The sequence below is a fragment of the Haliaeetus albicilla genome, chromosome 19 (assembly GCF_947461875.1).
Source record: "Haliaeetus albicilla chromosome 19, bHalAlb1.1, whole genome shotgun sequence".
Taxonomy (NCBI): Eukaryota; Metazoa; Chordata; class Aves; order Accipitriformes; family Accipitridae; genus Haliaeetus; species Haliaeetus albicilla.
The window spans coordinates 1,566,660-1,593,847 of record NC_091501.1 but is presented as its reverse complement, the minus strand read 5'-3'; the positions used below and the strand labels follow the sequence as shown (position 1 = coordinate 1,593,847).

The 27,188-nt window shown below is 47.2% G+C and overlaps 1 protein-coding gene across 3 annotated transcripts in view; it reads left to right on the top strand.

Moving 5' to 3' along the window:
• CACNA1I (calcium voltage-gated channel subunit alpha1 I) overlaps positions 1 to 27,188 on the top strand; it is a 90,742-nt gene that overhangs the window by 22,253 nt on the left and 41,301 nt on the right. For all 3 annotated transcript variants that reach the window (XM_069807186.1, XM_069807185.1, XM_069807184.1), the window contains exons 4-8: positions 12,356 to 12,515; positions 14,520 to 14,835; positions 15,535 to 15,627; positions 21,473 to 21,779; positions 23,170 to 23,573. In XM_069807186.1, the coding sequence (XP_069663287.1) occupies positions 12,356 to 12,515; positions 14,520 to 14,835; positions 15,535 to 15,627; positions 21,473 to 21,779; positions 23,170 to 23,573 (1,280 nt within the window). The remainder of the gene's footprint in view (positions 1 to 12,355; positions 12,516 to 14,519; positions 14,836 to 15,534; positions 15,628 to 21,472; positions 21,780 to 23,169; positions 23,574 to 27,188) is intronic.

The following is a 27,188-nucleotide window of genomic DNA, read 5'->3' as shown; positions in this document are numbered from 1 at the left end:
AAGACGTATCACAACTTCATTAGTATTCCTGCTTATCTCTTGCATTCCTGACTGCAGCATCAGGAACGCTGCCTTTTGGGGTTTTGCTTGAAAATGCATGAAGCAAAAAATCAGAGATTGTTCTGGTCCTATTACCATGTGATTCAATTCCATGGTGGTGAGCTGGTGTGGTAAGCCCTGAGAGTCACTGAATAAGTGTAAAGAGGAAAAAAAAATACTCTCCAGGTCTCTGTCAGAGGTAGCTGCTTTCTGCTCTGGGCACGTCTGTGTCCCGGGCTTGGGGTGAAATTCCACATCCATTTGTTGTTGTTATCCCTGATAACAACCCTGCGATTCTGTGGGTTGCTAGGTGAAACGTTGCGGTTTCTGCTAGCTCTTTCATCCCTTCTTTTCATGGCAAGGCACAAGGTGGGGGGGTGGGGGGCTGGTTTTGTTTTATTCTGCCTGCTTTTGAGCAGGGAGACTGTAGTCATTTCTGATCATCTGAATTTCCTTTGCTTCTGTTATTAGGTTTTTTGACATTGAGGCAGAAAATGTTTCTTCAGTTTCTTCAGTCTTGTCGCATTGGTCTTATGTAAAGAAGAGCCCTTGCATTGTGTTTGATGTCTTCCAGTTTCCACTTACAATTTAGTAACTGATTCATCATTTGGAAGCAGATTACTTCAGCTGAGCACCCTGTACGGAAGTGAAGGAGTCTGTTACAGAGTGTTGCATAGCAACTTTATTGAATAGAAAGTGTATACATGTGCTAATACTTGGTGTGTAAGTGCAGTAATACTTATGTGGAGGTTTAGGCATTAGAAATACAATGTTATATTCTTATTACTAGCTGTGCAGGAAATAGAATTTCAGATTTGTGGGAAGTTCTGCTCTTTCTCAATGTGTTTTTTCTCAGTCAGAACAAGAATAAGCATTTCCCATCCATTTTAATATGGCTTTATTTTGCCTAATTTTGGGTGGCTTGTTTGGCTTTTTGATTTTTTTCCTATACTTTGTAATGATAAGTTTAAAAATAAAAAACCCTCAACCGTGCCATTCTAGTATAAAAATGTTTTCTTCTCTTGTTGTTTTCTTTTTGCTAAATGATGTTTCAATAACTATTACAACACTGAAGTGTTTCCATTTCAATGAAATAGCATTTTTTGCTGGTAAAAGTGCTGTGTAGGAAAATCTTGGTCTAGCACTATTTTTCTTTATTACTTATTGTTAATATACTAGCTCCATGGGTCCAAATAGACCGGAGTTTTCTACTTTTCTTCTGCAGATCTCAGATATAAACCAAGATTTGTTAGTTTAATCTTTCTCATGTTTCCGATCAGGTGAGTGACACCCAGTGGGTGTCACCAGCAGACTCAAGGATACAACTGACATCTCCTGACTCTTAGCCTGGCGTTCAGCTCACTAGACCAAAGCACCAATGTAAAAATAGTCTGAAGCAGCTGAACCCTGGAATGGGAAAAGCAGATGTTTTGTATTTATATGACTGCCTTAAATCTGTATTCCTCACCTAGCTACCTGTGTTTGGTGGTGTAACAGTGCCTAAGACAGAGTGGTCTGGCTATGAACCCCACACTTGGCACAGGGGAAAAGTGATGACATTTACTTCTCTAAATGTGTTTTCGAAGAACTAATTTCACTGATGAGCATGTGTGAAATTAGCTTCTGACTGAGACAGATTAGGCTGTAAAACAGTCTCATTTACGGCTAGATCAGACAAAAAGCAAGCGCATTTGACAGGCACAGTCCTGCCCTAGCAGCTGGAAATGCAAAGGGATTATGAGATTCCTCTTCTAAGACCCCCCCTACAGGGTCTTTGCTTCAGATGCCTCAGTCTTTCTGAAAAGGACCGTCACTTGCTTGTTCTCTTCCAACGTTGATTCCCATTACAAAATGTACTCTTCCATCTCACTCTTTTGGAAGTATATTTTTTCCCTTCACGGCTTCGTTTGTGAAGCAATAACTGAAACTCAGATATTGTTGTATTTTCCAAATATTTAGACTTACCCCATCCGCAGCTCTTCATATAAGCTGCTCTGTAAATATTTATTATCACATCTCAGTGGCACACAAACCATACTTACAACCATGTGCAAATGTGTACACGCACAGGTTTATCCATGCACAGCCACAGTCCTGCGCAGGTTGGTACAGGGACAAGAGTGATGTTCTCTTGCAGCATCCATACACAAAAGTTAAGAGGTCAAAAAGCCCTTTTTGTGCCCTTTTCAGGCTATGTGCGACTCAAATGCATTCAAAGATGAAGCTGCCAGCTTTCTGTAAGCTCTGTCCCAGGCAGGCGGGCAGTGAAAGGATAGAGAAAAGCCTACAGGGGATGGACTCGACCGACGGGGTCGAGTTCAGTCTCTATCCTCTCTTCCAACCCCATCTCCTAGCCAAGTGGAGTGAAGCACTGAAGAGAGCGATGTGATTTATGCCTGGAGCAGGCCATTAAAGGATGCCTTTCCTCGGCGAGGGGGGCAGATCAGAGATGGAAATGTAGCTCAGAGCTGCACTTCCCTGTGTGTGCAGCTCTTACATCAAGTCAGTCGACTCCTAAATCAGACAGATGTGTTCAGGGTACTGGGAAACAGTGCGAGGGGGAGCAGAGGAGCGTGAGGATCAATAGAGAGGAGAAGAGAGCAAAGAAGGAGTGGGGCTCGAAGGAGCAATGCACAGGAGGCAAGTGGCAGGGTTTGCTGGGCACCGCATGCGAGGGCATGATCCACCTCTGTGTGTAGGATAATGCAGAGAAAGTGGGGGGGGCGGGAGGGGGATAGGGGAGGAAATCAAAACCAAAACAAGGGCGAGGACTAGTACAAAGAAAGTCTATTGCCTCTCAGATAAATATGCTGGATGGGTTTGCAAATCAATGCTTCTCTGGGGCTTTTTAACAAACTGAGTGGGCTGTAACAGACCTGTATCTCGTATTGCTGGAGAAAGTCTTCAGTCACTGAAGACAGGCTCTAATTTTATTGACTTGTCTGATCTCAGTGCTGTTTTTCACGTGCATTCCACAGTGTGTAATGTATTGCCACGTATTTAAATGGGCTTAAATCAAAGTAAATTTGGGAGAGAAAAACTAAAACAAAAAGAAAATTGTATCCCTGTGTTAGTGTAGCATCATGGCAGGGAGCTGGGGAACACTGAAGTACAGGAAATGTAGACCTGGTAATGCCTTGTTTTGTACCACACATTGCTTAGTCCCTTTTTTGCAGTCACAGGTTATGGGAGAAAGTCATCTTTCCCTCTCTGAACCAGTCGGCTCGATTCTTCACCCTTATTATAAACACATATTCAAAAGTCATAAATTGTGTGCTTTTGTAGGTTGTCAGATGGTTTAAAACCATGAGATTTGAAAAAAGAAAAGGACAAAAAATCACAGAGTATTTTTATTTTTCTCGTGGCTTTCAGACCTTTAGACCTGTGACTCAGATCTTGTAGTCCTATTTTTCCCCCATAGTAGTGAGGAATAGAAACTACTCTTTTTTTTTTTTTTTTTTTTTACTGTGATCTGAGATTGTCAAGTCATAGCAAGATTTCACGCCTGAAGGTTTATGCCACGCATCCCAAGACTCCCGATAAAAATCACAACAGTTAGCAACAGCACTTCGGAGTTTGTGTTATTGGAAGTAAAGCAAGCCTGGGAAAAAAAAACCAAACCAAAAACGAGTCATAAAGAGACCTTTGTTGGAATCTTTATTTCTCCCTTCTCCTCTAGGGGAACCTGCATAGCCAGAATTTAAAAAATGCTCAGTGCCTCACAGCTCCCGTTGTGACAATTTTGCTGCCTGTTCAAACAAGCTCAGCCTCCAGTGTACACAGCGCCCTCGAAAGCCCAGCCACGTATTTTGCTGCCTAAAAGGGAGCTGAGCTGTTTTGCAAAATCTGTCCCATGGGACCTATCAAGCAATGGATACCATGGAAATGTGAGCAATAATGACAGTGTATTATGGGGTGAAAGATAATGTCATATTACACTAATGCAAATTATACTTCGTGTGTGTGGGCAGGGCAATTTACAACCATAACCTTAAATTTCTCAATCTTTGTGTATTTCGGGCCTGATTCTCCTCTTCGCACACATTTCACCTAACATCACGTCACTGCCTGCAGTAGAAAGAAACATGATTCATGCTAGTGACAGCAAGAGGAAATCAGCTCCCTTAAATCTTAACCAGAAGTTGCATTAACACTGTTTTACATAATATTTTGCATTATTCTGTCCTACTTTACACAGCACTAGAGATGTGTAAAGAACTTAAGGGTATTTATAGAGTAGAGGCAAGTAGCTCGCAGCCACAGCAATGGAGTTACCTTTTGTCCCCGGTGTTGGGTGACCCCTGCAATTCTGAAAGAAAAGCTGGCACTGTGTGTTTTTAATAGAGTTTTCACTGAAAGTGAATGCAATCATCATTGCAGTGATAAATGGGGAAAAAATGAGATGTTCAGTGAATGAACAACAGTAGCAGGTGGTAGTAGGTGTTGCTTATTAGATGTTCAGTGTTAGAAAAAAGAACAGAACAACAGCAATCCCTCAGAGACACCTTTCTAAGAAATAATCTAACACCTGGCATCACTCTGCAAGACAACATTACTTAACAGCCCACAGCTTGCAAGGGGTTAATGGGGTGAGAGAGTGAAGAAGGGGGCTCCTGACCGAGACCTTTGCCTGCGTCCTTTTCTGCTCACGTCACAGATTATGTGGCTACCAACCGTGCTACAGTGGCACAGGCTGAATGGGAGCGCTTGTGGTGGATGAGCTTTCTGTCGCTGTCCGTGGACCTCAGCTGGGCTCACAGCATCCCTAATAGGGTGCAGGCTGCTGCAGAGCTCAGATCTCTCCTCCTTTCTGGATCACAGCAAAGCTCGGGCTGAGGCGTCTCTTTTTCCAGAGATGTCAGCGTTTAGGTATCAAGGTAAATGCTCTGATTTTGCCCTCGTTCTTGAGGCTGTTGTAACCCTGGGGTCAGGTTTGCAATTAGGAAGCCTCACCTCTGGGCTCGCTTCTTCAAAGCACCGGGCAGCTCCAGCTGGTATGGCTCTGGTTTATTGTCCTTCTGTAGAGCTGGTGAGGCTCCAGCTTAGCAGGAAGGAACTGTTTTATGCACTGGGTCTTGTGCATCTTGGACAAAGCTATGAAATATGAGAGTTTGGGACTGCTGTTTAGACCACCCGTCTTCTGTGAAAGACTTAGAAGATGCAACTATAGTCTGACCCTTCAAGCCACAGTTCCTTTTTGGTGTTATTTATGATCTGGTGAGAAGATCATTTTCCATGACCTTGGTGTATATTTCTTATAGCATTCTCTAAAGGTTGGTTTTTTCTGTTTGTTTGTTTGGGGTTTTTTTGCTTTTGACACCTTGATATTCTCTTTAAAAAAAAATCTTTTATGAAGAGGTCTTCATTACCCTGTGTTGGAAGCTGGGCCTGTTTCTCTGTAAGATTTACTGCAGGTCTCTAGCAAAGAAACGTGGCAATAACTATTTGTGGTGTGAGCCAGGCCTAGGCTCCATGGGACTTGTTGCTATATACTACGCTAAAGGGAATTATAATTTTCGAGGTTGCTGATGCTTCTGTATGCTAACTCTCACTAGGAGGGCCCTACTGTCTTGATGTGCATGTGATGTTTGATGGGCAAGTGGGAAGGAAAGCTCTGAGGGATTCAGAATATTGAGATCAGCCCTGGACTTGGCACCTGAGTCCCCTTCGGTGTGCTGAGCATCATGGCTATGCAGTGCCTACGTGTTTGTCTTCTCATCTTCCCCCAAGGAAAACAGCATGTCTGGGGTTTCATTTGTACTCTTTTTTTGGCAGTTGTTTTAGCTGAGTGTGTGTTGGGAGGTGTTGTAAGTGGCGTATTTTTTTTTCCTCCTTTTCCTTTTCTTTTTGATGCTTGCACTGCCCTGACCTGATCCATCTAAGGTAAGCGCCTTGTTCTCAGAGTGAAAAGCAGTGAGGTCTGTGCTAGTCCCTGGCTCCCAAGGGAATTGTTTCTGCAGCCTCAGAACAAGCTTGAGAGTGCTTTTTTCTCTTATATCAGTACGCTTTAAACCTACTCTGGAGGAGATCTGTTGTCCCAGCAGGGTGAAGCTCTGACCAACAGGTTTTTTGCTGGAGCTTCAGCCTCTCTTTTGGCTACCTCAGGCTTAAGCTGAGGAGTACTTTGGAGGTAAGGACCGAGGACACTTAATGCCTGAACTTGACTCAGTATCCTAAGGGAAGTCGCTGCACCAAGGTGAGGCTTGATGTGCCCATGCCACTGAGAAAATGAATGACAGCTTTTTGTACTGGCTGAAGCTTTATAAGTGCTGGAAATGTCATGCTTTGGTATTTTCTGTGGTCAAGCTGAGAAGTGTCAAGAATTTGGATAATTCGAGGTTAGGTCATCAACGGGCTGAGCAGAATGAGGTGTCTGAACTAGTCAGAGATGCTAGAAAGCTTTGCTTGTCCGCAAGGCAAGTGTGGGGCGTTGGTGAGGAACTTGGTGGCATTACTAAACTATGGGATATGTTGACAACCTGCAAGCGCCAAACCCCCAACCCTAAATGTATCCTACAAATGCACTGGGAACCTGGCAGAGAGGTCAATGGAAAGCCTTTGCTTGCTTCTGAACAAGGCCAGTGTTTCACATTTGCATCTGGGGCAGCTTTTCCTTAGCAGCGGAGCTGGCTTAAGATCTCTCACTACTTGTACTGTCAACTGGACCTGTTTTTCCATAGGGTTCATTTCATTTGGGTCAGGCCAGCCATCTGGACACGCTCTCTCTTGCATTGGTGCAGAGCTGGGGCTGACAGTCTGCCACATGAGTCCAGCTGGCTTTGCAGCTTGAGGAGAAGACTTCTGGAGCTGCACACCAGCTCTTCCAGCCGAGCCCCTCTCGCTTACACATGTTTGCAGGTGAGGCCTCAGTTAGGAGGAATGCAGCAAAGGGAGAAAGATCTGAGCGGTGAGAGAAGCTGTGGGTTATAACGACAAACTTGGCAGTGCATCTACTGTTGCACGCACAGTTGATAGGGTTCTCTTTGCCGTAGTTTGGCCCCATATTTTAGCTGATGTAAATGAATGCAATGTGTGAAATGGCAGCTAAGTCTCGGATCAGCAAGAGATTAGTGAGGAGGGCCACAAGTTGGAGCACCAGCTTGTACTGTGCACGCAAACTGAGGTTATTTTAACTACAGGGGTTGGCCGCAAAAAAAAGGTGCATCTCTCTCTGTGTTCTTTCTGCACAAATGCAATCTATCTGCTGGAATGGTTCCTCAGTTCTGAAAATTCCTGTAAAGGAGCATGGACAGGAAAATCCTGCCAACCCCATGCTAGCCGGGTGGACTGCCATGTGTCCTGGGGCAGGGGAGGAAGGAAAGAAGGCACGCTTGGACAAGCGGCCTGGCTGAGGGACAGAATGATGCTTCAGTCTCTGCACTCTGCAAAATGTCCTGCCAGCTACAGTCACAAGGGCTGATGGGGAAGAGATTTGCTTTTGCTCCAGTTAAAATGACAACTGGTGGCTTGGCCCATGATGCAGGGAAGGTGGGTGCTGAGAATTATGTTCTCTTCAATCTGGTTTACTCTAAGTAAGGGAACGATTGCCTCAGACTGCTGTCTCCTTTTGACTCCGGACGCGTTAGCTTTGTCCTTCGCTGTAGAGCTGGGGAGGACTTGAAAGCCTTAGAGGTGGGTGAGAGATAAGAAACCAGAGAGAACAGGGTTTCTCACCCTCTCCTGAGCCAGTGCCCCATTCAGAGCACGGGGTGATTAGTGCTAGGGAGTGGATCAGCTCAGCTGTTGGTCCTCAGTCTTGGAAAGAGGCAGGTGAAGGGACAGAGTGAAGCCGGGCAGGAGCAGGGGGATGTGGTGGTAAGAAGCTGCTGGGCACACCTGCACCGTGCTCACCTCCTCCCCAGCCCTGCCCCGGCTCCTCACCACTGCTACTATGCTTTCCCTGGGGCTGGTACATGCTGGGCGAGTCTGCTGAGCTGCGACGGGCAGGCTAATCAGGGTTGATGGCAAGTGTCTGGAGGGAGCTACGGTCACTGTAGAGTCTGCAGAGTTTGTCAGGAAGGGCCTCTGGATGCCGCTGGGGCGAGGCAGAGGATTTGCTTTGCCCGAACCCAGGAGGGAGTTCAGTGACTTGGCTCCATCTTTTGGCTTTGCTCAGCCCTGTGCTTCCCTCTGACAGCTCGCTCCCCAGCACTCCTCTCGCCCTTCCACCGCTTCTCATGCCTGCGATGTACTTTCACCCTGACATCCACGCTGTGTTGGAGCAGTGAACACATCTCTGTTGTGCTCCTGCCTTTGCTCCTGCAGGATATCCTACCAGGAGTAGCCCTGCCAGGGAGGTCCCATCGAGCACCCTTGCCCAAGGGCATGGGTGAGCAGCAGGGAAGCCTTATCTGAGCATCTTTTGGTGAGGATCCTTCCTTGGATGCTCACAGCCGATGCCGTTTCGTTTCTTCCTTTCCCCTGGTCTCCTCGTGAGGGTGAGTGGGGAAGAGAAAAGGCCTTTCAGAGCCCACACCTGGCACTCATGAATATTTCATGTTTCTGGCTTTTCTTCCCCTTGAAGAGCAAAACCTTTTCATATTTGATGCCCTGGGAGCCTGTTTGGTTGCTGAATGTTGCTTCATCAGTGCTCTCCCTCCCTGCTTTTCCTCCAGACTGCCCAGCCCCTCTTCCTTTCTCTTCTCAGGGAACATCTCCTTTTTTCAAAGGCTGCTTCAGAAAAGGTCATTGTCCCTTTCATATTCCCTCCTTGCTGTGAGCCAGCGTGGCTTCTGCTCTGCCGATGGTAAAGGACAAACGGGGAAAGGCAGCAGTGGGGAGGGAGGCCAGGAGACACGCGCACGTACGCTGCGGAGCGATGCAGAGGCAGAGAGGAGATGTAGGCACAGCAAGAGAAAAGTAAAGGGGCAGAGGAGGTGGCAGAAGGTAGGGAGGAGGCAGCAGCAGGATTTTGCTGAAGAACTGGCTTTCCAGCACCTTCCAGAAGTTGTCATGCAAGATGCACTGGTGTTGCTGCGGGTGGGGGCTTGTCCGGTGAAGGCCCCTTGGAAAAGAGGGGGGTTCCAGTTCTCCAGGGCAGGGTGCTCCCAAAGCTGCACTGACAAATATGCCTTCTGCCCATTTCCATTGCCCTGCAGCTGCTGTAGAGACCTTGTGATCTGAGCCACCAGGTTCTGCAGTAAATCATCACCCTCCATCCTTAGGCTTTTCAGCCTTTCTCCCTCTTTCCCCCACACCTCGTGAATGCTTGAGGAACCAGGGACTGTTTGCAACCTGCTCCTGGTCAGGCTGCGCAGACCCCGAAACAAACTGCTCTGTGGGTCCTGCCTGAGTGGGGCTCATCCCCTCGTGCCCCCGAAAGCGTTCCGACACCTGGCAGCGAGGGTCCTTCCCTGGAGACCCGCAGCAGATGCTCTAGCGTGGCTGCTGGACCAGCTCGTCCTTTCCAGGGGACGGCAAAACCCCAGGTGTGGACAGACCCACACAGGGCTGCTAGCTCAGGGGGATGGGGATGCTGTGAGGGCTTCTCCCCAAAGTGCCCACAGGGGCTGGCAGAGGTGAGGGAGGGGCACTGCCAAAATGCCATAGCAGAGGACAGGGCTCAGGGAGTCCGGCACGAGTATTGCAGGCAAACAATGGGGAGGACAAAGGTACTGAGCTTGGATTTACACTGTGCCTTTCATCCATGTGGAAGTAGTAGTTGAAGTACCTCCAGTAGCTGGGTGAATTCAGAAGTGGAGGTCCATCTGATGGAAAACTGATGCCTCTGGTCAAAAATGGGTTCCCAGAGCGATTGCTTTGCGGTTTAGGGCATGAAGCAAAAGAGGCTTTGCACGAAGTGATGGATTTGTTTTAGAGGTGGTTGGCCCGTAGGAGAATTGCAGTTGATGTTTGGATGGCTGAAGCTTCAGTGTTCTTGCTTTTGGAAGAGCCAATCTCGTATCTGCATTCAGCATCAATGGGCAGAGGATGACTCTGTTCAACTGGGAGATTTTTAAAAAATAAAAATTGGGTTTCATTTGGAGTTCAGATGGAACCCACCAATGCTGAAATTCTTTGAGATGTGGAGAAGATGCCAAGCGCTGGGGCCATCTGCCTGGTGGCCATCTGCCTGGTATGGGGCCACTTGCCAGTTCTTGGGTTATGGGCCCAGGTACCCCAGAGGGCCTAGCATGAGGGCAAGCGCTATGATCCTGGAGCTGTGGGTAGCACAATCCTGTACCGCTAGTAGCCCCTCTGAGAGTCAGGATGGAGAACGTATGGGCAGGCAGGATGTTTCCAAGGAAAAGGCAGGCAAGTTTTGCAAGTCACTTGTCTTCTCTTGGCACGCGGACAAAATCAATTTTTGCCAACAAGTGTGCTGTCTGTAAAATTCTGGTGGGGATGTCTGTTCTATCTGTTCTGCGTTTCAGTGTAAGAGCAGTCTCATTCTTCCCATTACCCCTGCTCCGAGATGGAGCTAGCATCAATTGATCTGAAAAACATCACCCCTCTTGCAGCACTGCTGGCACAGCTTCCCGCGTCACTTGGCTCTCCCTGATGCACTGACCAGGACGGTTTATGGGAACTACCGAGCTCGTGCTGTGAAGCGACGTTAATGCTGCACTGCAGTGAGGGTGTGTGGCCTTAAAGCCGAAGCGTTGCGCAGAGTGTTGCTCCAGAGCCTGGCAGGTCACAGCGGCAGCAGCGTGGCCGTGCTGTTGGGCTTTGTGCGGTGACAGATCAGAAAGCGATCGGTGACTCATGGCATGTCTGCGATCCCCAGTGAGCAGCTGGAGCTGTGCCCCTGCACTGCTGAGTTACTGATGTACTGTCTAGAAACTGCCTTAACCGGTGACTAGTGATACAGCTGGGCAGTCAGGCAAGCAGGGCTTCGCTGCTGCTCCACAGCCTGGCCTCAGAGCTAATGCCATCGTTCCTTGTCCTTCATGATCCCATGTAACCATCACTGAGCATCTTCTCCTTCCTTACACACCACCTATGCACAAATACCACTCTCGTCTCTCCCACCCTCATCTGTCCCCAGAACATTCCCTCCTGAGCTAAACGAGTCCGATGTCCCACACCAGGAACCCTTCTCCCTCTCCTCACGCCTGCGTGGCCCCCGCAGGCATCGCTTCCCTCCCCTCTCCGTGGCGTGAGCAGCCCGGGGAATAGAGATAGAGCATAATGCACAGCATCATGTGGCTAATTACATGACGCTGGGCACACAAGGGGGATTAACTTGTGCCTCAAAGGGCTGTCAGAGAATCCTAATCTTATCTTTCCCTCCTCTTTCCCCTTCCACTGCCATCTGAAGTAATGAACTGGTTATAAATACCTAATTAGCTAATTATTTGCTGGCCTACATGGAACATCTTCGGTGAAGGAGCTCCCTGGGGGAGGGACCTCCGTGGAGGCAAGGAGAGAAGACCACATGAGGTGTGTGGGGGGTTAAAGGCGGTACGGTGGTGCTCAGAAGGATTTTTAGACTTTTGCCATCCCTGGAGAGCAGAGGAAAAGTCATTAGCTCCATGGAGAAACGAGCCTATCTTTATCCCTACTTGTGGCTGTGTGAGCTGAAGAGCTGAGGGAGAAATAAAACCACAGAAATAATTCATTAGGTAATTAAAAATAAAAAGTAAAAGGTTTTTGGAAACTTTTTGGCACTGGCCAGAGGTGCTGTGCCAACAGCATTTTGGGCTGTGCCTGCTGCTTGTGTGCTCCAGCCCTTTTGGGGAAGGAGGTCTAGCCAAGAGAGGAGTGTGGGCTCCGTGATTGTCCCCCGATGATACTGTCACTAAGAAAACCAATTTATGCCAGTTTATGGGTGTTGGAGAGGTCCATCCTACTAGGCAGGCTGGCCTTGGTGCGTCAGTGCAATGCTCACAGGTTGCAGCATGCCGTTGTTGAACTGGGATGACTTTCGGTCCGAGCTGTCTAAGGATGGAGCTGTTGAACTGCTGTGCACCTTTGGGACAGAGTTGTCACTCCATTGCCCATCTGCAGGGAAGGGGGAGGGAGGGATATCAGTCAGATAGCTGATGGTACCAGAAGTCTCATTCCCTTTTCTTTTCGCTGCTGCAGACAGAGGCCTAGGGTTAAGAGATCATGGCATCACAGCAGCTCTGCTGGCTGCCTGTCAGTAGAGGTTAGGACAGGAAAGGGCAAAAATCATAAATCTAGCCTGGTTTGGGTAATAAATAATTTCTGACACTCTGCTTTTATCTTCATGTGGCTTTCCCCCGCCCCCGTCCCCCCCATGTGTGTGTCTCCTAAATTCTCCTTTCCTTTCCTTCTCCTTCCCTTCCTTTTCTCCCTTTCTCTTTCTCTCCATCCCACACTTGCTCCTTCTGGTTCTCTTCTTCCCCTGCAGGCATGCGCATCCTTGTGAACTTGCTCCTGGACACCTTGCCCATGCTGGGGAACGTGCTTCTTCTCTGCTTCTTTGTCTTCTTCATCTTCGGCATCATCGGGGTGCAGCTGTGGGCTGGGCTGCTCCGCAACCGCTGTTTCATGGAGGAGAACTTCACAATGTGAGTGCCTGGGAGACGAGACATTTCTTTTTCCCCTTCCCTGCTCTCTTGTTCTCTGCTGCCAGGCTCTCTATGTATCGCTTACTCCAAACGGCTGTAGGGTGATAGCGTGCAGAGCGTTGGCCACGTCTTGCGGTGAACAGGGAGGGAAGGCAAAGGCAGCTGGTTCTAGTCTGTCTTCACATCTTTGGCACTTCCAAGATGGAGCTGAGGTCACTGTTTGGACAGCAGTGCATTACCTCCGGAGGCTTTGGAGGTACACTGAGAAATTATTGGAAAACTTCAGGAGCAGAACTGCACGTGGGAGGTGCCATGGGGAGGGGATGGAGGGCTGTTGGGAGAGGTGTCCTACAGCTGGGTTTGTAGAATTGAGAGCATCTGAAAACAAAGAACGGCTGCTTGAATGGGACAAAAAATTCGTGGGGAAATGTGGGCACAGTTCTGGCAAAGAGAGCCTGGAGCCGCAGAGGGGTCGGTCACAGGTATCTGAGGTTTATCCTGGGGGTGTCAGGGAGGAGCTGGCAGAGCCTGGCTCTGCTCCTCCCTAGAGGCAGTGGGATGGGAAAGCTCCTGCCTGCTGCCAGTTCTCCGGTCACCCTCCCGGGGAGCAGAGCACCAGTTCTAGGGCACAGCTCCTCCTGTTGACTTTCTGGCTTTAGCAGAGCTCAGGCTTTAAAATGTTTTCTTAAAACCGTATACTAATCTTAGGCGTCCTGTCAGTTTAGACTGCTTAGAAAAACCTAAAGCTGTAGATCAGTTTCGACTGAATAAACAATTCTGAAGCTTTAGATCATCTCAAATTGGAAAAAAAAAAAAAAGTGTGAAAATACAATCTGCAGAACAGCAGTGGGGTCGGAGAGTAGGAACTGTTTAAAGCAGCCATTTACTGTGTTTATATATTCCTTGGGGAAAACCAAATGTTTAGGATGATTGTCCTTTATGTAAATAGGGGTAGTACTACTTTAATGAGTGTAATTACATCCATGCAGAGTTGATGCAAGTGAGAAGTGGATTGGGGCCACAGCCTGCAAAGCGGCAGATACTAGAAAATCTTTGCCTGACCATTACTAGAGAAATGAATTCTGCAGGCACTCAGTTCACCAATGATGTGGATGTGTTACGACAGATCTTTGTGGTTTAGTCCAGCTTAGTTTGGAATCAGAGACTTTCTCTCTGTTCTTTTTCATCAACACCTGTCCTCTTCCAATGACACTTAGTGAAAAAGTCTGCATTCATGCGATGTGAAAGTTGTGTATTGTAGCACAGCAAGGAATGCACCAGATAAAGTTTAATGGAAAATTTTAAATCTCCACCTTTCACTTCTCTGATCATTAGCTCATCTCCAGCTAAGCAAGCACAGATGATTTTAATTATTCATGCATTTGCAAGGTACTTGCATTATTTGAGAAAAAGCACGTGAACTTGGCATGAAACATTGCACCCATAATGCTAACTGTCAAGGAGGAGTCAAAGTTAAGGTTAAGTCAATTTTAACTTTGCATTTCCTGATTTTAAGGCTTTGCTGTGCAACCTTAATTATGCATGAACTGGATTTTTTTTTTAGAAGTACAGAAGGTTCGCTGCCAAATGTTATAAAACATGTCCATCAACGGTTACATACATGAGCACATCACAGTAAAGCCTGATGAACTTCCTTAATATCACTGCATCTGATTTAGCTTTGATGCTAATGGGGAGAGTGAACAGAATGCAAATCTCTGTATTCTAGCTTTTCTTCATCTCCATGCAAGCAGATTGTGTCATTTGGCTTGGGGTGATTTTGGGGCAGGCAAAGCTCTGAAAACTGGGGACTCACCCTGGAACTTCCCTGTTTCCCAGGAGCCCTGTCTTCCCTTCCCTTCTCCTGAGGCAATAAATCTGGAAATCCCTTACCCAGTGCAGTCATTCTGTTAGGCTGGGAGCTCCCAGCTCCACCAGTGTTGCTAATGGGAAACTGTCTGTTACAGGAACTGTATGACTATGGGGTTTTTTTTATCCTTGCAGACAAGGTGACATTGTCCTGCCCCCTTATTACCAGCCTGAGGAAGATGATGAGATGCCCTTTATCTGCTCGCTGTCAGGAGACAATGGAATTATGGGCTGTCATGAGATACCCCCACTGAAGGAGCGGGGGCATGAATGTTGTTTGGACAAGGACGATTATTATTACTACAACTCAGTCCGGCAAGAGTTCAACATCAGTGGCATGTGTGTCAACTGGAACCAGTACTACAACGTGTGCCGTACAGGCAATGCTAACCCGCACAAGGGTGCCATCAACTTTGACAACATCGGGTATGCCTGGATTGTGATATTTCAGGTAAGACTGAGTTAGCTTGAGCCTTGTTAGGAGGCTATTTTTCCTTTTTTCCAACTCAGTCTTTCTGTGCTCCCATGATGGTTTCTGCACGGTATGATACAGCTGCAGAGAGAAAAGGGCCTTGTAACTACTATAGCAGGAGAGACAGAGTGCACACCACGAACGGTGTTCCTGAAGATGGGGAGGGACATAAAGCTGTTCTAGGCCCTTGCTGAAACCAGCTGTACCCTTCAGGCTAACTTGTACCAGTTTTCCCTTCAATCCAAATCACTATAGCAAAGGAGTCCATTTTTGTGGGTTTTTTTGTTTTTTTTTTTAAATTCCCAGCACGCGTTGCAGATGGGAGCTAAAATCCGTGCCTTTTTTCTTTTCCGCCGGCTGTACGTGGTGTCCAGTCCAAGGGGCACAGAAACCTGCTGCGGGTTTTCCCCTGCTGCGATCCAGGGAAATGAACTATTTTAATGAAATATTCCTGCTGTGGGCTAGCATGATCTCACAGGCCTTGACAGTATGCCAGTGTCACCAAGCAGCACCACGCTGATTTCCTGGAATGGAAATTTGGTCTCCTTGAAATGTATTGTTGTTTCTCGCCTTCCTTGGGTTGTACGAGCCCTGCCAGTATCTGCCCATATACACTGAGGAGTGAACTCTGGAAGCCCACTTCCCTCCTATTTCTCTTGGTTTCATTTGTCTCTGCAGGTGATCACACTGGAAGGGTGGGTGGAGATCATGTACTACGTGATGGATGCCCATTCCTTCTATAATTTTATCTACTTTATCTTGCTGATAATCGTAAGTATAAGACTTGATGACTGTCAGCATTGCAAGCTGAGACCCTACAAAAAACAGGTGTTAGGTCAACACAGATACCAGGGAAGCAAACTACTTTACCTGGATTTCTTCTAGGAATCTCAGGAACCCAGCTAGTTGATTTTCACCAAGAGTTGGTGGCAGGATCACATAGTAGTCAGCCAGGTTATTCTCTTTTGCTCAAAAAATATGCTCGGGATTGATTCCTAGAGATATACATACCCAGTGTAGGATAATGTTCTCATCCACAGATCTCTCAAAGTAAATTCCCCAAACCAGTGTGCCCAAAAGCACAGAAAACCGTTTCTGTATCTTCCCTCTTACTTGGTCTCTCTATACATTTTAAGCTCTTGAGTCATTCTTGAGCCATGTTTTACAGCTTTTGGCAGCACCTGGATCTCTTAGGCTCAAGGTCTCAGATTCAGATTTTGTCAGATTCAGGGTCTGTCATGCTGCATTACTTCCTCACCCTGAACAAAAAGGAGCCGCTGCTCCAAAAGTGTCAGCGGTCCAACATAAACTGGCTGTGTGATATCACTTAGGGCTGGTGGGGATGGAAGGAGAGAAGTGTCCGTGATGAGAACTTAATAAGCAGTTTATAAGCCCCGTGGATTTATACAAGTGAAGTTTGCTTTGCTGTAAGGAGGTTTGTTGTCAGTGCCTGGAAGAGAGGTGAGAAACGTGGTGCCATTGCCTCTTCCATTCCTCAAGCCTCCCATATGTAAATGCATTTTCTTGGAGGGAATATCCTGTTTCTAACAAGGAAGGATTTTGTTTTTATGAAGACTCTTGCACTTGTCCCACATGGGGACCAAAAGCAAGAGTAGAAGGGAAAGACATAGGATGGATTATGGGAAGTATAAAACCTGTACATGGTAGGTGCAATTTAGTTCTAGGTCACTTAGCCAGTAAGGACCTCGGTGTGTATTTCCAAGGCCTACATGCATTTGGATGGGCTGCTGAATGGACCTGGCTAAGGCTCTGCTCTTCAGCTACTACTTGTCCTATGTGGCCATGCCCTCCTAGAAATAGGATCTTCAGAAGCAGTGACCCAGTAACATTAACAGACTCACCTGGCACAGGATCTAGGTTAAATTCAAATTGACATGCAGTGACTTGAGAGCAAACAAACCTTAATCCAGTTTCTGGGAGAAATTCTGCAGCCTTTACATGTGGGGAGTGGCACACAAAAAAATATCTACTGGTCCATTCAGATCAGGGAACTTATGAAAAAGCTGAATCTTCATGGTATCCTTGATTTCTCCCTGCTTTCTGGCCTTCTACCATCACAAGGGAAAGTCAAGGAGACACAAACAGAAAGATGACCTACTCCCTGTGGGCTGAAGCATGAGCCAGGACAGCAGAGGTGAAATACACTTTAAGGGATGCTGCTTCTACTTTGAGGCTGGAGAGTCCCAAGGAAAGGCAGTGCAGAGGTATGATTGCACAGGATGGGGGGGGACCTCCCCCCAGCTCTGTTCGCAAAGGCAAACTGAACAACGCTGCTTTTTGTGAGTTTGGAAAAAAAATTATTTATTTCCCATAAAGTTTGTTCAGATCTCCCACCATACAATAGATATTTAGTACCTACTTGCATTTTCACTTTGAGCAGCATGGCCAGGATACCTAGATTTGTACAATGTGCAGTTTGGCACAGAATTTACTCTGTGTCTCAGACACAGTCTCTCCCAGAGCCAGGAAGGACTGTGCAGAGTCAGTGTTTAACCATTGCGGTGGGCATGCTCATCTCCTGAGGGCAAGTTCCAAAACCTGCCCCTCACCACCTGCTCCAATCTACCTGTCAGCATATTTTTGGTTTCTAAGCAGGAGCATCCTTCTAGTGCTGACTGACCTCATGTGGATTCCCAGTGATGCAAACTTTGTCTCTGAATTTGCAGGTGCTGAAAACCCTCAATTAAGCACTCCACCTGAGATTTTACTGTGGAGTGTCATTGACATTTCTAGACACTCCCTCGTCATTTGTAGAAGCCATGTAGGTTTATTTCCATCAAACACAGGAGTACATGAACCTCAACTTACTCTGGGGACTGCTCAGAACAAAGGAGCCATATGCTAGATGGGATATTTCCTTTGCCTTTGGTGGAGTTACACCAAGAAAGCATTTAGCCTCTCTGTTACCTTCTTTGCATGTGTAATGCATCTTTTGCATCATATAGCAACACCACAGTGTGAACTTGCTATCACTTGCTTTCATTTTCTCTCTGAGTCTTCTTATAGAAATGATGATGCCTTTTCAAGTCTCATGAAGCACAGTCCTTCCAGCCTTTATTCTTCCTTCCTTCTCCATGGTTGAAAGGCCTGGGTTTCTAAGCAGGATTGCTCTGACAGTCATACTTCAAGCCCTAACTCTTTGCTTTTCTACATAGAACCTAGTCTTGGCTGAAACTTACTCTTCTTGGGCTGGATCTCTGCAGCCTCTTCTTTAGAGCTATGCTTTCATCCATGACTCCTTCCCTCACAGTGGTATCTTCAAACGCCTACGTAAGGGCATTACCTGCTACTGCTCACCTGCAGGAAGACTCCACCACCGGGATGTATTCCCAGCACGGTTAGGACTCCTGCGTAGACGGGCTCCGCCGAGGGGAAGAGTGCTGGTTGACCCCGGCACTCAGAGTGGCCTTGCAGAACAACCTGGTAAAAGCATTTTACGTATTCAGCAAATTGTAAATAGCTTCCCCCTCTGCCGGACATCAGGGAGGTGATGTGAAGGAAGGACTGCTTTTACCTCTCGGGTTAGTGTTTCATTTGGGTCTTCCTGCGTGAGGTCCAGCTGTCCCTTTGTCACTTCTCCAGCTACTTGGCCACTGGTGTGGCTCCTGGACTAGAGAAAGCTATTCTGAACTCTCAGGCTGGCATTCATATTGCAGTACTCAGTGGCCTCCTTGAAGTGCTCTGTGCTTACACATATGGGCTTCAGAAGAAAAGCTGGATATCCAGCAATAAAAATAATGGGCAAGTTAGTCAGCACCTCCAGCCCCAGTCAGATTTTATTAGATATTGCAGAGACAGGGATCAAACCTTGGGCTGAACAAATCCTTGATCTGCTTAATCAAAGTACAGCTCAGTCTCGGGACTGAACGGGACTCCTGTGTTGGGGCTCTGAATCGATGGTCTCCTTCCGCCTCTGTCAGATGCTTTGTCTGACTCCATGTCAGATGCTTTTGGTCTCCCCGCTCAGCTAGCTGAGATGGATCGCTCAGTTACGAGCCATCTGGGACCTTTCCTGTCTTCTGCTAGCTGGGAGGCAGTGTCAAGCTCGGCGGAGCCGTACAGTTTATGGACTTGCCTGTCGTCTTAAGGATTAAACAAGCTCATTTGTTTTGCGTTTGATGTTCCTAGCTAAGAGGTTTAAGGATTGGGGGTTAGTTGCTGTATCCAGCCCTCTCACTCCTTGCCTTCTTGGTCATCCGGTGGGAGATCACAACAAATGGTGCCTGTGAGGACAGGGCTTGGTGATGTGAAACCTGAACACCCCTCCGGATTCAGCCCCAGGCTGACAGTGTGACACTGCTGAAGACATCTTGTTGCCCTCAGCTCCTCTGCTTGTAGCCTAGGAAGAAGGTGTTGCGCGTCTTAATCGCTTGTTGTTCGTGGAATTGTTGGAAGTTGCAAAATACCAGGCAGTGTCACAATTAGCGTTCCAGAAATGGACACAGAGCTGGTGTCCAGCCCCCATCCCTGCCTCACTTAGGGCAAGCTGAGGGAGATAACTGAACGGGCAAACCCGTGTGAGTGTCGGGTGGTGCTGAGGGGGAAGAGGGCAGGAGAGTGCATCGGAGAAGAATTTGGATTCCCAGTCATACTCTTATCAGTGAAAACATGCAAGACATCATGAACTAGGGAAAATCTTGGGGGAAGGCGAAGGAATCTGAACGAGGCATCGTTTTAATTTTCAAGGCCACATACAGAAGATGAAGGGAAAATAAGCTGAAATACGGGCGGGAGGAGAGGGAAGAGAACGGTTCAGTGATGAAGGGAAACAGAATTAGAACAGCTTTGAAGGGTGCTGAGAGGAGGAGAAAAAAAAAAGCCCTTTATTTTGAGATGGTTTATTGTCCTGATGTTGAATCTGGTTGGGAAGGGCTTCGTGTTTCAAAGGCTTATTCAGATGCTAGCAGGGACACCTCGCCTTTGAAATACTGAGAGCCACTGTGTTGAGTCTCCAGACAGAACTGCTGGGCACCTGTGTGCAAGAGAAAGGGACAACGAAGGGGGCAAGCTGGTGGCAGAGTAGCAAGGGCTGTGCACTGAGAGGAAGGCTGCTTGGATAGATAAAATAAGCTGGCGTACTTGCTGAAAAAAACCCCACCTTTTCTATGCACGAGGGTTGGGGTCAGGTTATCACCACTTCTGCTTGCACTCTCCCCTTTGCTGGAAGAGTTGTCTGGGGGAGGACTGGATCCAGCTCTGTGCCAGAGCTGTTTGCTTGGAAAGGAGAGACAGGGAGGTGAGACTGGGTCCTGTGTGGGTTTGTAGAGGAGGAACACGGTGCGAGGATGTCCCGTAGCAGGGATGCTCCCTGGTCCAGGGGAAGCAGAAATCTTGAGCTAGTGCTTCCTCCCCTCCCGGGGGCTGCCCCGCAGAGTCCGTTTCAGAGCAGCAGAGACGTGTCGTCCTTGTTCAGAGATCAGACTCTGCATTTTATCAATGCTGTATTGCCACTTACAGCTCCATGGGGAGTAGGCACCAATCAAGGCATCATAGCTTTTGAGAATGATTTTGACCGTCGTTACCAGCCCTTTTATGTAAGAAATTCTCAGCATTTTGAAGCCCAGGTTTTATCCTAAGTGTAATAGATAGATCTCCTAGTGGAGATTCATCTGTAATTTCATAATATGTAGCACTGAGAGTGAGATTTTTACCTCCAGATCTCTCAGCACCAAGAAATATTTGCTCCATTTTACAGATAGGAAAACTGAGGCAAAGGAAGCTTAAAGGGAACATACAAAGGGGTAAAATAAGCCTGGCAGACATTTTGGCTTCTGTGTGGAGAATAGGAAGAACTTGGGCATTTTGTTTTGTTTCTAAGAAATTGGGGGAGTGGATTGTGGTTGTTTTTGCATTCGAAATGAAAGGCCTACCTAGGCTACGGGACAAGTAAAATAAGAGCTAATGTAAAATGTCTAGTATCAGAAGAATCAGGAAAATAGAAAATGAGCAAGGAAGCACTGTTTTGCCAGACTATTTAGTGTCCTTCTCAAAGTCATTAGTTTTTGTAAACTTCTCTTTGATTTCAAGAGCTCATTCATTTCAGCGAAGTGCCATCTCCTTGTATGGTGAATTAAGGTGTAAATGATAGAAATAAATAAAATGCTCCAAGAATACTGACATGTCCTCCAAGACTTGAAGACCATAAATGACAGTGCATGATTTCTCCAGTAGTAAAAGAGAAAGCAGAGGAGAAAGCAACTAAACTAGCAAACTAAGTCCTCTGTATCCCACCTTCTGTTTAACACAAAGGAGAGGGAAAGAAAAAGTCCAGTTTTCATAAAACCCTTTGCAGGTAACTTTTAAGTGACTTGCTAAAGGTCCCAAAGCCTGCCAAAGGAGCCAAAAGTTGGGCTTCTGTTTGCTGAATTTCAGTTCAGAGCTCCAAATTCTGCATGGAAGTGACATCAAGTCAGTTCTCAAAAACAAGCTCAGCCAGCCCTGGCTTTCTCTGAAATCCCGTCTCCATACGCAGACTGGTTCCCATTCCTCTGTCTGCCTCCAGTCACTTTCCACTCCTCTCTCCTCTTACGTTCCCCCTCCTGAGTGGTTCTCCTTGTGTTGACTTCGGCTGTCCGTTCTTCTCCTTTGCTGCTAGGTGGGCTCCTTCTTCATGATTAACCTGTGCCTGGTGGTCATCGCCACGCAGTTTTCGGAGACCAAGCAGCGGGAGCACCAGCTGATGCAGGAGCAGAGGGCCCGGTATCTCTCCTCCAGCACTGTCGCCAGCTACATGGAGCCGGGAGACTGCTACGAGGAGATCTTCCAATACGTCTGCCACATCGTGCGCAAAGCCAAGCGCCGCACCCTTGGGCTGTACAACAGCATACAGAGCCGGCGCCAGGGCCACGTGGAGCCGAGCAATGCCAAGCTGGGCATGAACAGGAAAAGCCAGAGGCACTACAGTAAGGATTGTGTGGGTAAGGCTGGAAATACCAATCGTGGAAACGTGAGAGTAGCTGGGAGCATCTCCATGTGCCAGCTAAAGGACCTGTGCCTACAAAGCACAGAATCAGAATTAACATTGGCCATGGCAGTGCACCAGAGCAGCAAGGTGGGGATGACCAGCAAGAATGGGAATGAAACAGGGATGACTGGCAGGGCACGTGGGAAACCCAGGTTTGAAACCCAGAGACCATAATGGAATAACATTAAAGGCACTGGCTGAGGCTTGTAAAGGGCTCCAGGCCTGGTATAGCAGGGTGAGCATTGCAGTTTGGGAGAGAGAAGTATTGGGGGGATATGAGCAAGTGGGACTAAGGGTTGGACTCTGTGACACAGCAGGTCCCCCAGAGCTCTCCTCCCAAACTGAATTGCTGTGGGACCTCAAGAGAGAGGCAAAGGGAGTAGAATTGCAATAGGATGTCTCCTGAACCAAGGGAGCAATACGGAAGAAGTCAGTTTGATGTGCAAGGGCAAAGGAGACAATTTCTCTTGATGGGAGCACATGCTGTTGTGTAAAATTAGACACGAGATACCATTTAAATTGGATTCTGGGCCTGAAAAGTGACTGTAAAAATGGTTTTATAGAGTTAGTATTAACTGCCTGCCGATGCCTTTCCTAAGTTATGCTCCCATTAACAAGCAAAAAAGCAGATTTTCCTTCAGCTGGTCTTGCATACTCAGTCTTTCATTTTCTTGCTGGGAGAAAAGTTTCTGCAGGCTTCATGCACTGTGTTAATGAATTAATTGCTTCATTCCCCCACTGTCCATTTGATCTTCCAGGCTCAACTGGAGCATTGAGGAACAAAAACTTAGGTTTCTCACTGAAGTTGGGAGATCTGTGCTGATTCAGAGCATGTGGAGTATCAGGAGGAAGTGTTCTTGTGCTACCTTTTCTGGCTTCTTGAGATGCTTTGCTAATGTTGCTTCCTTAATTTAGAGAGTTCAGCTCAGCATGTGGGTTCTGGGACCCCACTTGTAGCAGTTCAGGCCGAAAGCAGTCCTCATCATCATTTTTCCCTCAGTTCCGACTTAACGCAAGCTACTGAGTCTCAAGCTGTGATTCCTGCATCAGACAAAACAGTTCTTCCTCTGTGGACACGAGCTCCCCATTGAGCCTAATCACTGGCAGCTGAACAGTACCATGCCTTTTGGTGACACAGCCAGTCAGTGTAAAGCCTGCAATGGCAATGGCTTTTATTGCTGCCCTTGAGATGATGTGCCAGTGTTTAATCGTCCTTACAGCTAAAAAGCCCAGTTACCCTGTCTGAATGCCCAAAAGCCAAACAGGTGCCCAGTTTCGACATCTTTTTCAAAGCCTTCTCCTTTAAGCGTGATCATTTCTCTCCCTAGGGCTTTGCCAGCAGCACAACTCTCTTGACTGCCCTCCTCAGGGCTTGGTCCAGCCTATTGCTGTGACAGCAACCTCTGATCCCACCAACTGCCCCCGATGCCATAGGGGGGAGCACGAAGTGTCCCGAAGGCTCTCTGTCCTGGATAGCGCTGACTCAGACCAGGAGGATGGAGGAGCCAGCGAAGAGGAGGGAGCGGGCAGCAGAGATGACCAGGGTGCCTCGGCACTGGAGAAGGAGGAGGAGGAGGGGGACGAAGGCGGACGGCTGAAGCTCTGCAGTGACATGTGGCGAGAAGTGAGGGTCAAGCTTCGAGGGATTGTGGACAGCAAGTACTTCAACCGTGGGATCATGATCGCAATCCTAGTGAACACTATCAGCATGGGCATCGAGCACCACGAGCAGGTAAGGCGCCTCAGGGCACGGGGTGGGCAGCGGGACTGGTGAGTCCTGCCTGGGGTTACGGCTTCACTAAGCAGTGGATGCAACCTGGGGGAGGCAGAGATTGAGCAATTTGGACCCCAGGCCACAGCACAGATGGTCCCAGCATGGCTTTGGAGAAAGCCTCAGGATCTTGTAGGGTCTTTTCTTCCTTATCCCTGCACTTAATCACTTTCTCTGTCTACGTGTACTTTCCTTTCACCTCCTTTTAATCCCTCTCTTTTTCCCCTCTCTGCTCACTTGTATCCCTCTGTCTTTCTTTTTTACCCTGTCCTCTCTTTCCATCTGCTTCTCTCTCCTTCACCCTCGTCTCTTCTATCTTCCTCATCTCTCTCTCATTTCTCTCTTCATTAGCTTACTGAATCCTTAGTCTATTTGGTTAATTTAATGTGCCCTCTGGGGATGTCACAGGCACTTCACCAGCATCTCAATTCAAATCCATCAGCTTGCTAGCTTTTCCAGCTTAATTAAGAGATGCCTGAGTACAGCCTAACTATACAAGAAGGCTAGGAAAGGCACCGCCTCCCATCTCTGGTCATTTTGGGGGCTCAGGTGGCTTGAGCCTTTCTTTTGCCCTGGCAGCAAGAAGTGATAGATAGGTCAGACACGGACAGCAGGTGAGGGCACAGGTTTGACTTTCACGCCAATAGTTTACAGACAGCTCTGAGTCAGCAGTCCACTTTATCCTAATGACAGACTTGTGAGATGGAGAAGGATTGTAAGGCCTCATTTTATAGCTGGGAAACAGAGGCTGAGTCTACTTTGTGATGTGCAGAGCCAGCTTCAGAGGGTGTTAAGCACGCCCATGACCTTGCATCTGCATTGCTGGCTGGTAGCTCTGCTGCACTTTGCATTAAAGGAGTCCATGCTGTACATCCATGTCTCAGATCTATTCTGCCAGTCTGAATGTGACCATGATTCGGTCCATGTGTCTGCCCAGATCACAAAAATAAGAGATCGCTCCACCACTGAGATGCTGACTGCATTGAAGCTTTGGAGACCAGGTGAAGTCTAGTCCTGAACACAGTCTCAGGCAGCAAAGAGACAGGCAGTGAGTCTGGTTCAAGCAAGACACTCAGGTTTGTCCTGTGCTGTATCAGGATGGAGATATCTTGAGACCCAGTGTATCTTAAATTCCCTGTTTGAGGCAACACAGTGTTTGAGCCAGTATTTGAAGCCTCAGATGTCTGGATCCCACCCACATACCAAGCATTAGACCATTTTTCAAAGCCCAGCTAGTTTCTGATACAAGGATGGGAAACCTTAATTTGATCCCAGAATGCAAAACTGCACTGGATGCTTCAGTACCAGAAAAATACTGGCAGGAGCTCAGAGGAGAGGAGAATGAAGAAGAGGCTGGAGGGGTTGACTCATGAAAATAGATAAAAAAGAGCCATGTATTTATCACGTAGCAGAGAGATGACTAAGGGTTGAAGCCCAGGACAATACAAAAACTGCCCACTGATGTTTTAAAGATGTGAGCACCAAGCAGGGAGAGGCATTGTTCATTCTGGTTTATTGGAGACAGCGTGAATTAAGAGTTTAGCAGAAGAATATTTGAGCTGGAGGTAGAGAATTCACTCTCATGTTCTGGCTATTGTGTGTGCAGATTTAAGCCCTTCTAGGCCGCCTCTGCTGTGTTTGTACAGCCCACAGCAGAGTGGGATCTGCCTGCAGCCTTGGGGTTTCTAGTAGCAGGTTATTAATGACATGTCCTTAAAGTTATGCTATCACTTTTTATCCATAAGTAGCTAGGAAAAGCTTATGACCCTGCATGCTGTTTCTACTAGAAAGAGATGTCAGCCAAATTGATCACAACTGAAAAATGTGGTGCAGCCTGTTTATTTAAAATATGTATACTGAATCCTGTTTTCCTGGCACAAGATTAAAAAAAAATAAATATTCAGACCATACCATGAATTTCAGGTCCTTTTGAGTCAGCGGTTAACTCAAAAGCACACAGACATTTGCACTTCCTTTTGCTCTCTTTCAGTTTTCCACAAGCCATCCTATCAGTACATCTCAGACTGGTGCTTCATCCCCTCCTTTTCTCTCCTTCCTTTCTCTTTTTCCAGTTGTTTTCCCTCCCAGAAACACAAATTTTCACAGAACGATATCCAGCAAAACCCTTCTGCCCACAGAGATCTGTGATTTGCAGGGTGACGCCATCCTACGACTGAAGTAGCTTCTGTTGCTTTGGCTACTTCATCATACAAATGTCTCCTGGCCCAGAGCTAACGTGTATAGAGACCTCTTGAGATTTTATTTTCTGGTGCATGGGAGATCACAGCCCCAGCCACTCTCTGGGGACGTACCTGGCTGCACAAGAGGGTGTGTGAAGGTGCCACAGGTTTGAGCAGTCCTGGGAGCAGCTCATGGCACATCCATCAGTTCCTTGCTGCTCCGCTCGTTCACGGAGTTGTGCAGCGGTGAGCTGGCCTCCCGACCAAAGCACACACCAGCCAGCAGGTTAAGGGGTGAGAGAGGCTGCAGGAGCCAGGCACGAGTTTCAGGTTCAGAAACAGAGGAACCTGGGGGACAGAGCCCATGTGCGAGTCTCACCTTTGATTCTTGAGCCTTGACCAACAGAAAGAAAAACTTGAATTAAAATTACGTTTTGTTGCAATTCAGGGGTTTCAACGTTACAATGTTTTTCTGCCAGGACACTTAGCCTCAGCTACTCAAACTACTTCACTCGGATCCAAATTACCTTCGAATTTGGCTTTGTTTAGCTTACCCATCCAGACCCTTGTCCTGTCCTGTTCGTGTGGCCAAGGCAGTTTCCCATCTCCTTATACATTTCTTGTGAGGGAAATCAACTCATCTGGGGACAAACTGCACTGCTATGAGTCATTTTTAATCCTTAAGCTTATCACAAGTTATCACTTGTAAACAGATAAGTTTATTCAAATCCATCAGTGTGCATTATAACATGTAAAATCCTCAGCATTAGGCCTTTAGGTATTGCTGGGACGCTGCACAACCCAAAATCCATCATTTCAAGCTTTGTCCTGCTTGAAATAGTTTTTGCCGTTCTTCAGATCTGCTTCTACTTGGAAGTGCCTATTTTTAAAATCCAGTGTATAAAGTCGAGATATTAGATGCTTCTGGCTGTCTAGGAGGATCCTTTTAAGAGGATTACTTTTTTAATACTCAGAGAGGATCTGGTGCTTCTTGCTTTTCTCCCTTATTCAGCATGAGGATGAAGGGCTGGTCCCAGCTGAATGTCCCAGGCTGCCTTTCTCATATATTTCTTGCATGGCCTGTTGGACTCAAGCTTCTTTGCCATTAGTAGCCAATGAGACAATTGATGGGTAACTTGGTTTATCTTACCCAGTATCTACTTACAGTATTCCTTCGTAGATCAGATCAATACTTTATGAGGTCTGTCTTGTGTGGATCAGGAGACGATGCCTTGTCTCCTAACTAGACTGGCCCTGTGGATCAGTACCTTCATATCCTTTAGCCTGTGTGATTTCCCTTTATACCAGCATTTATTGCATCCACAAGTTCATATTTTACAGTTATTGCTTCTCTTCTACTATTTGCTGCTTGTCAGAAATATTCAGCAAATGCCCA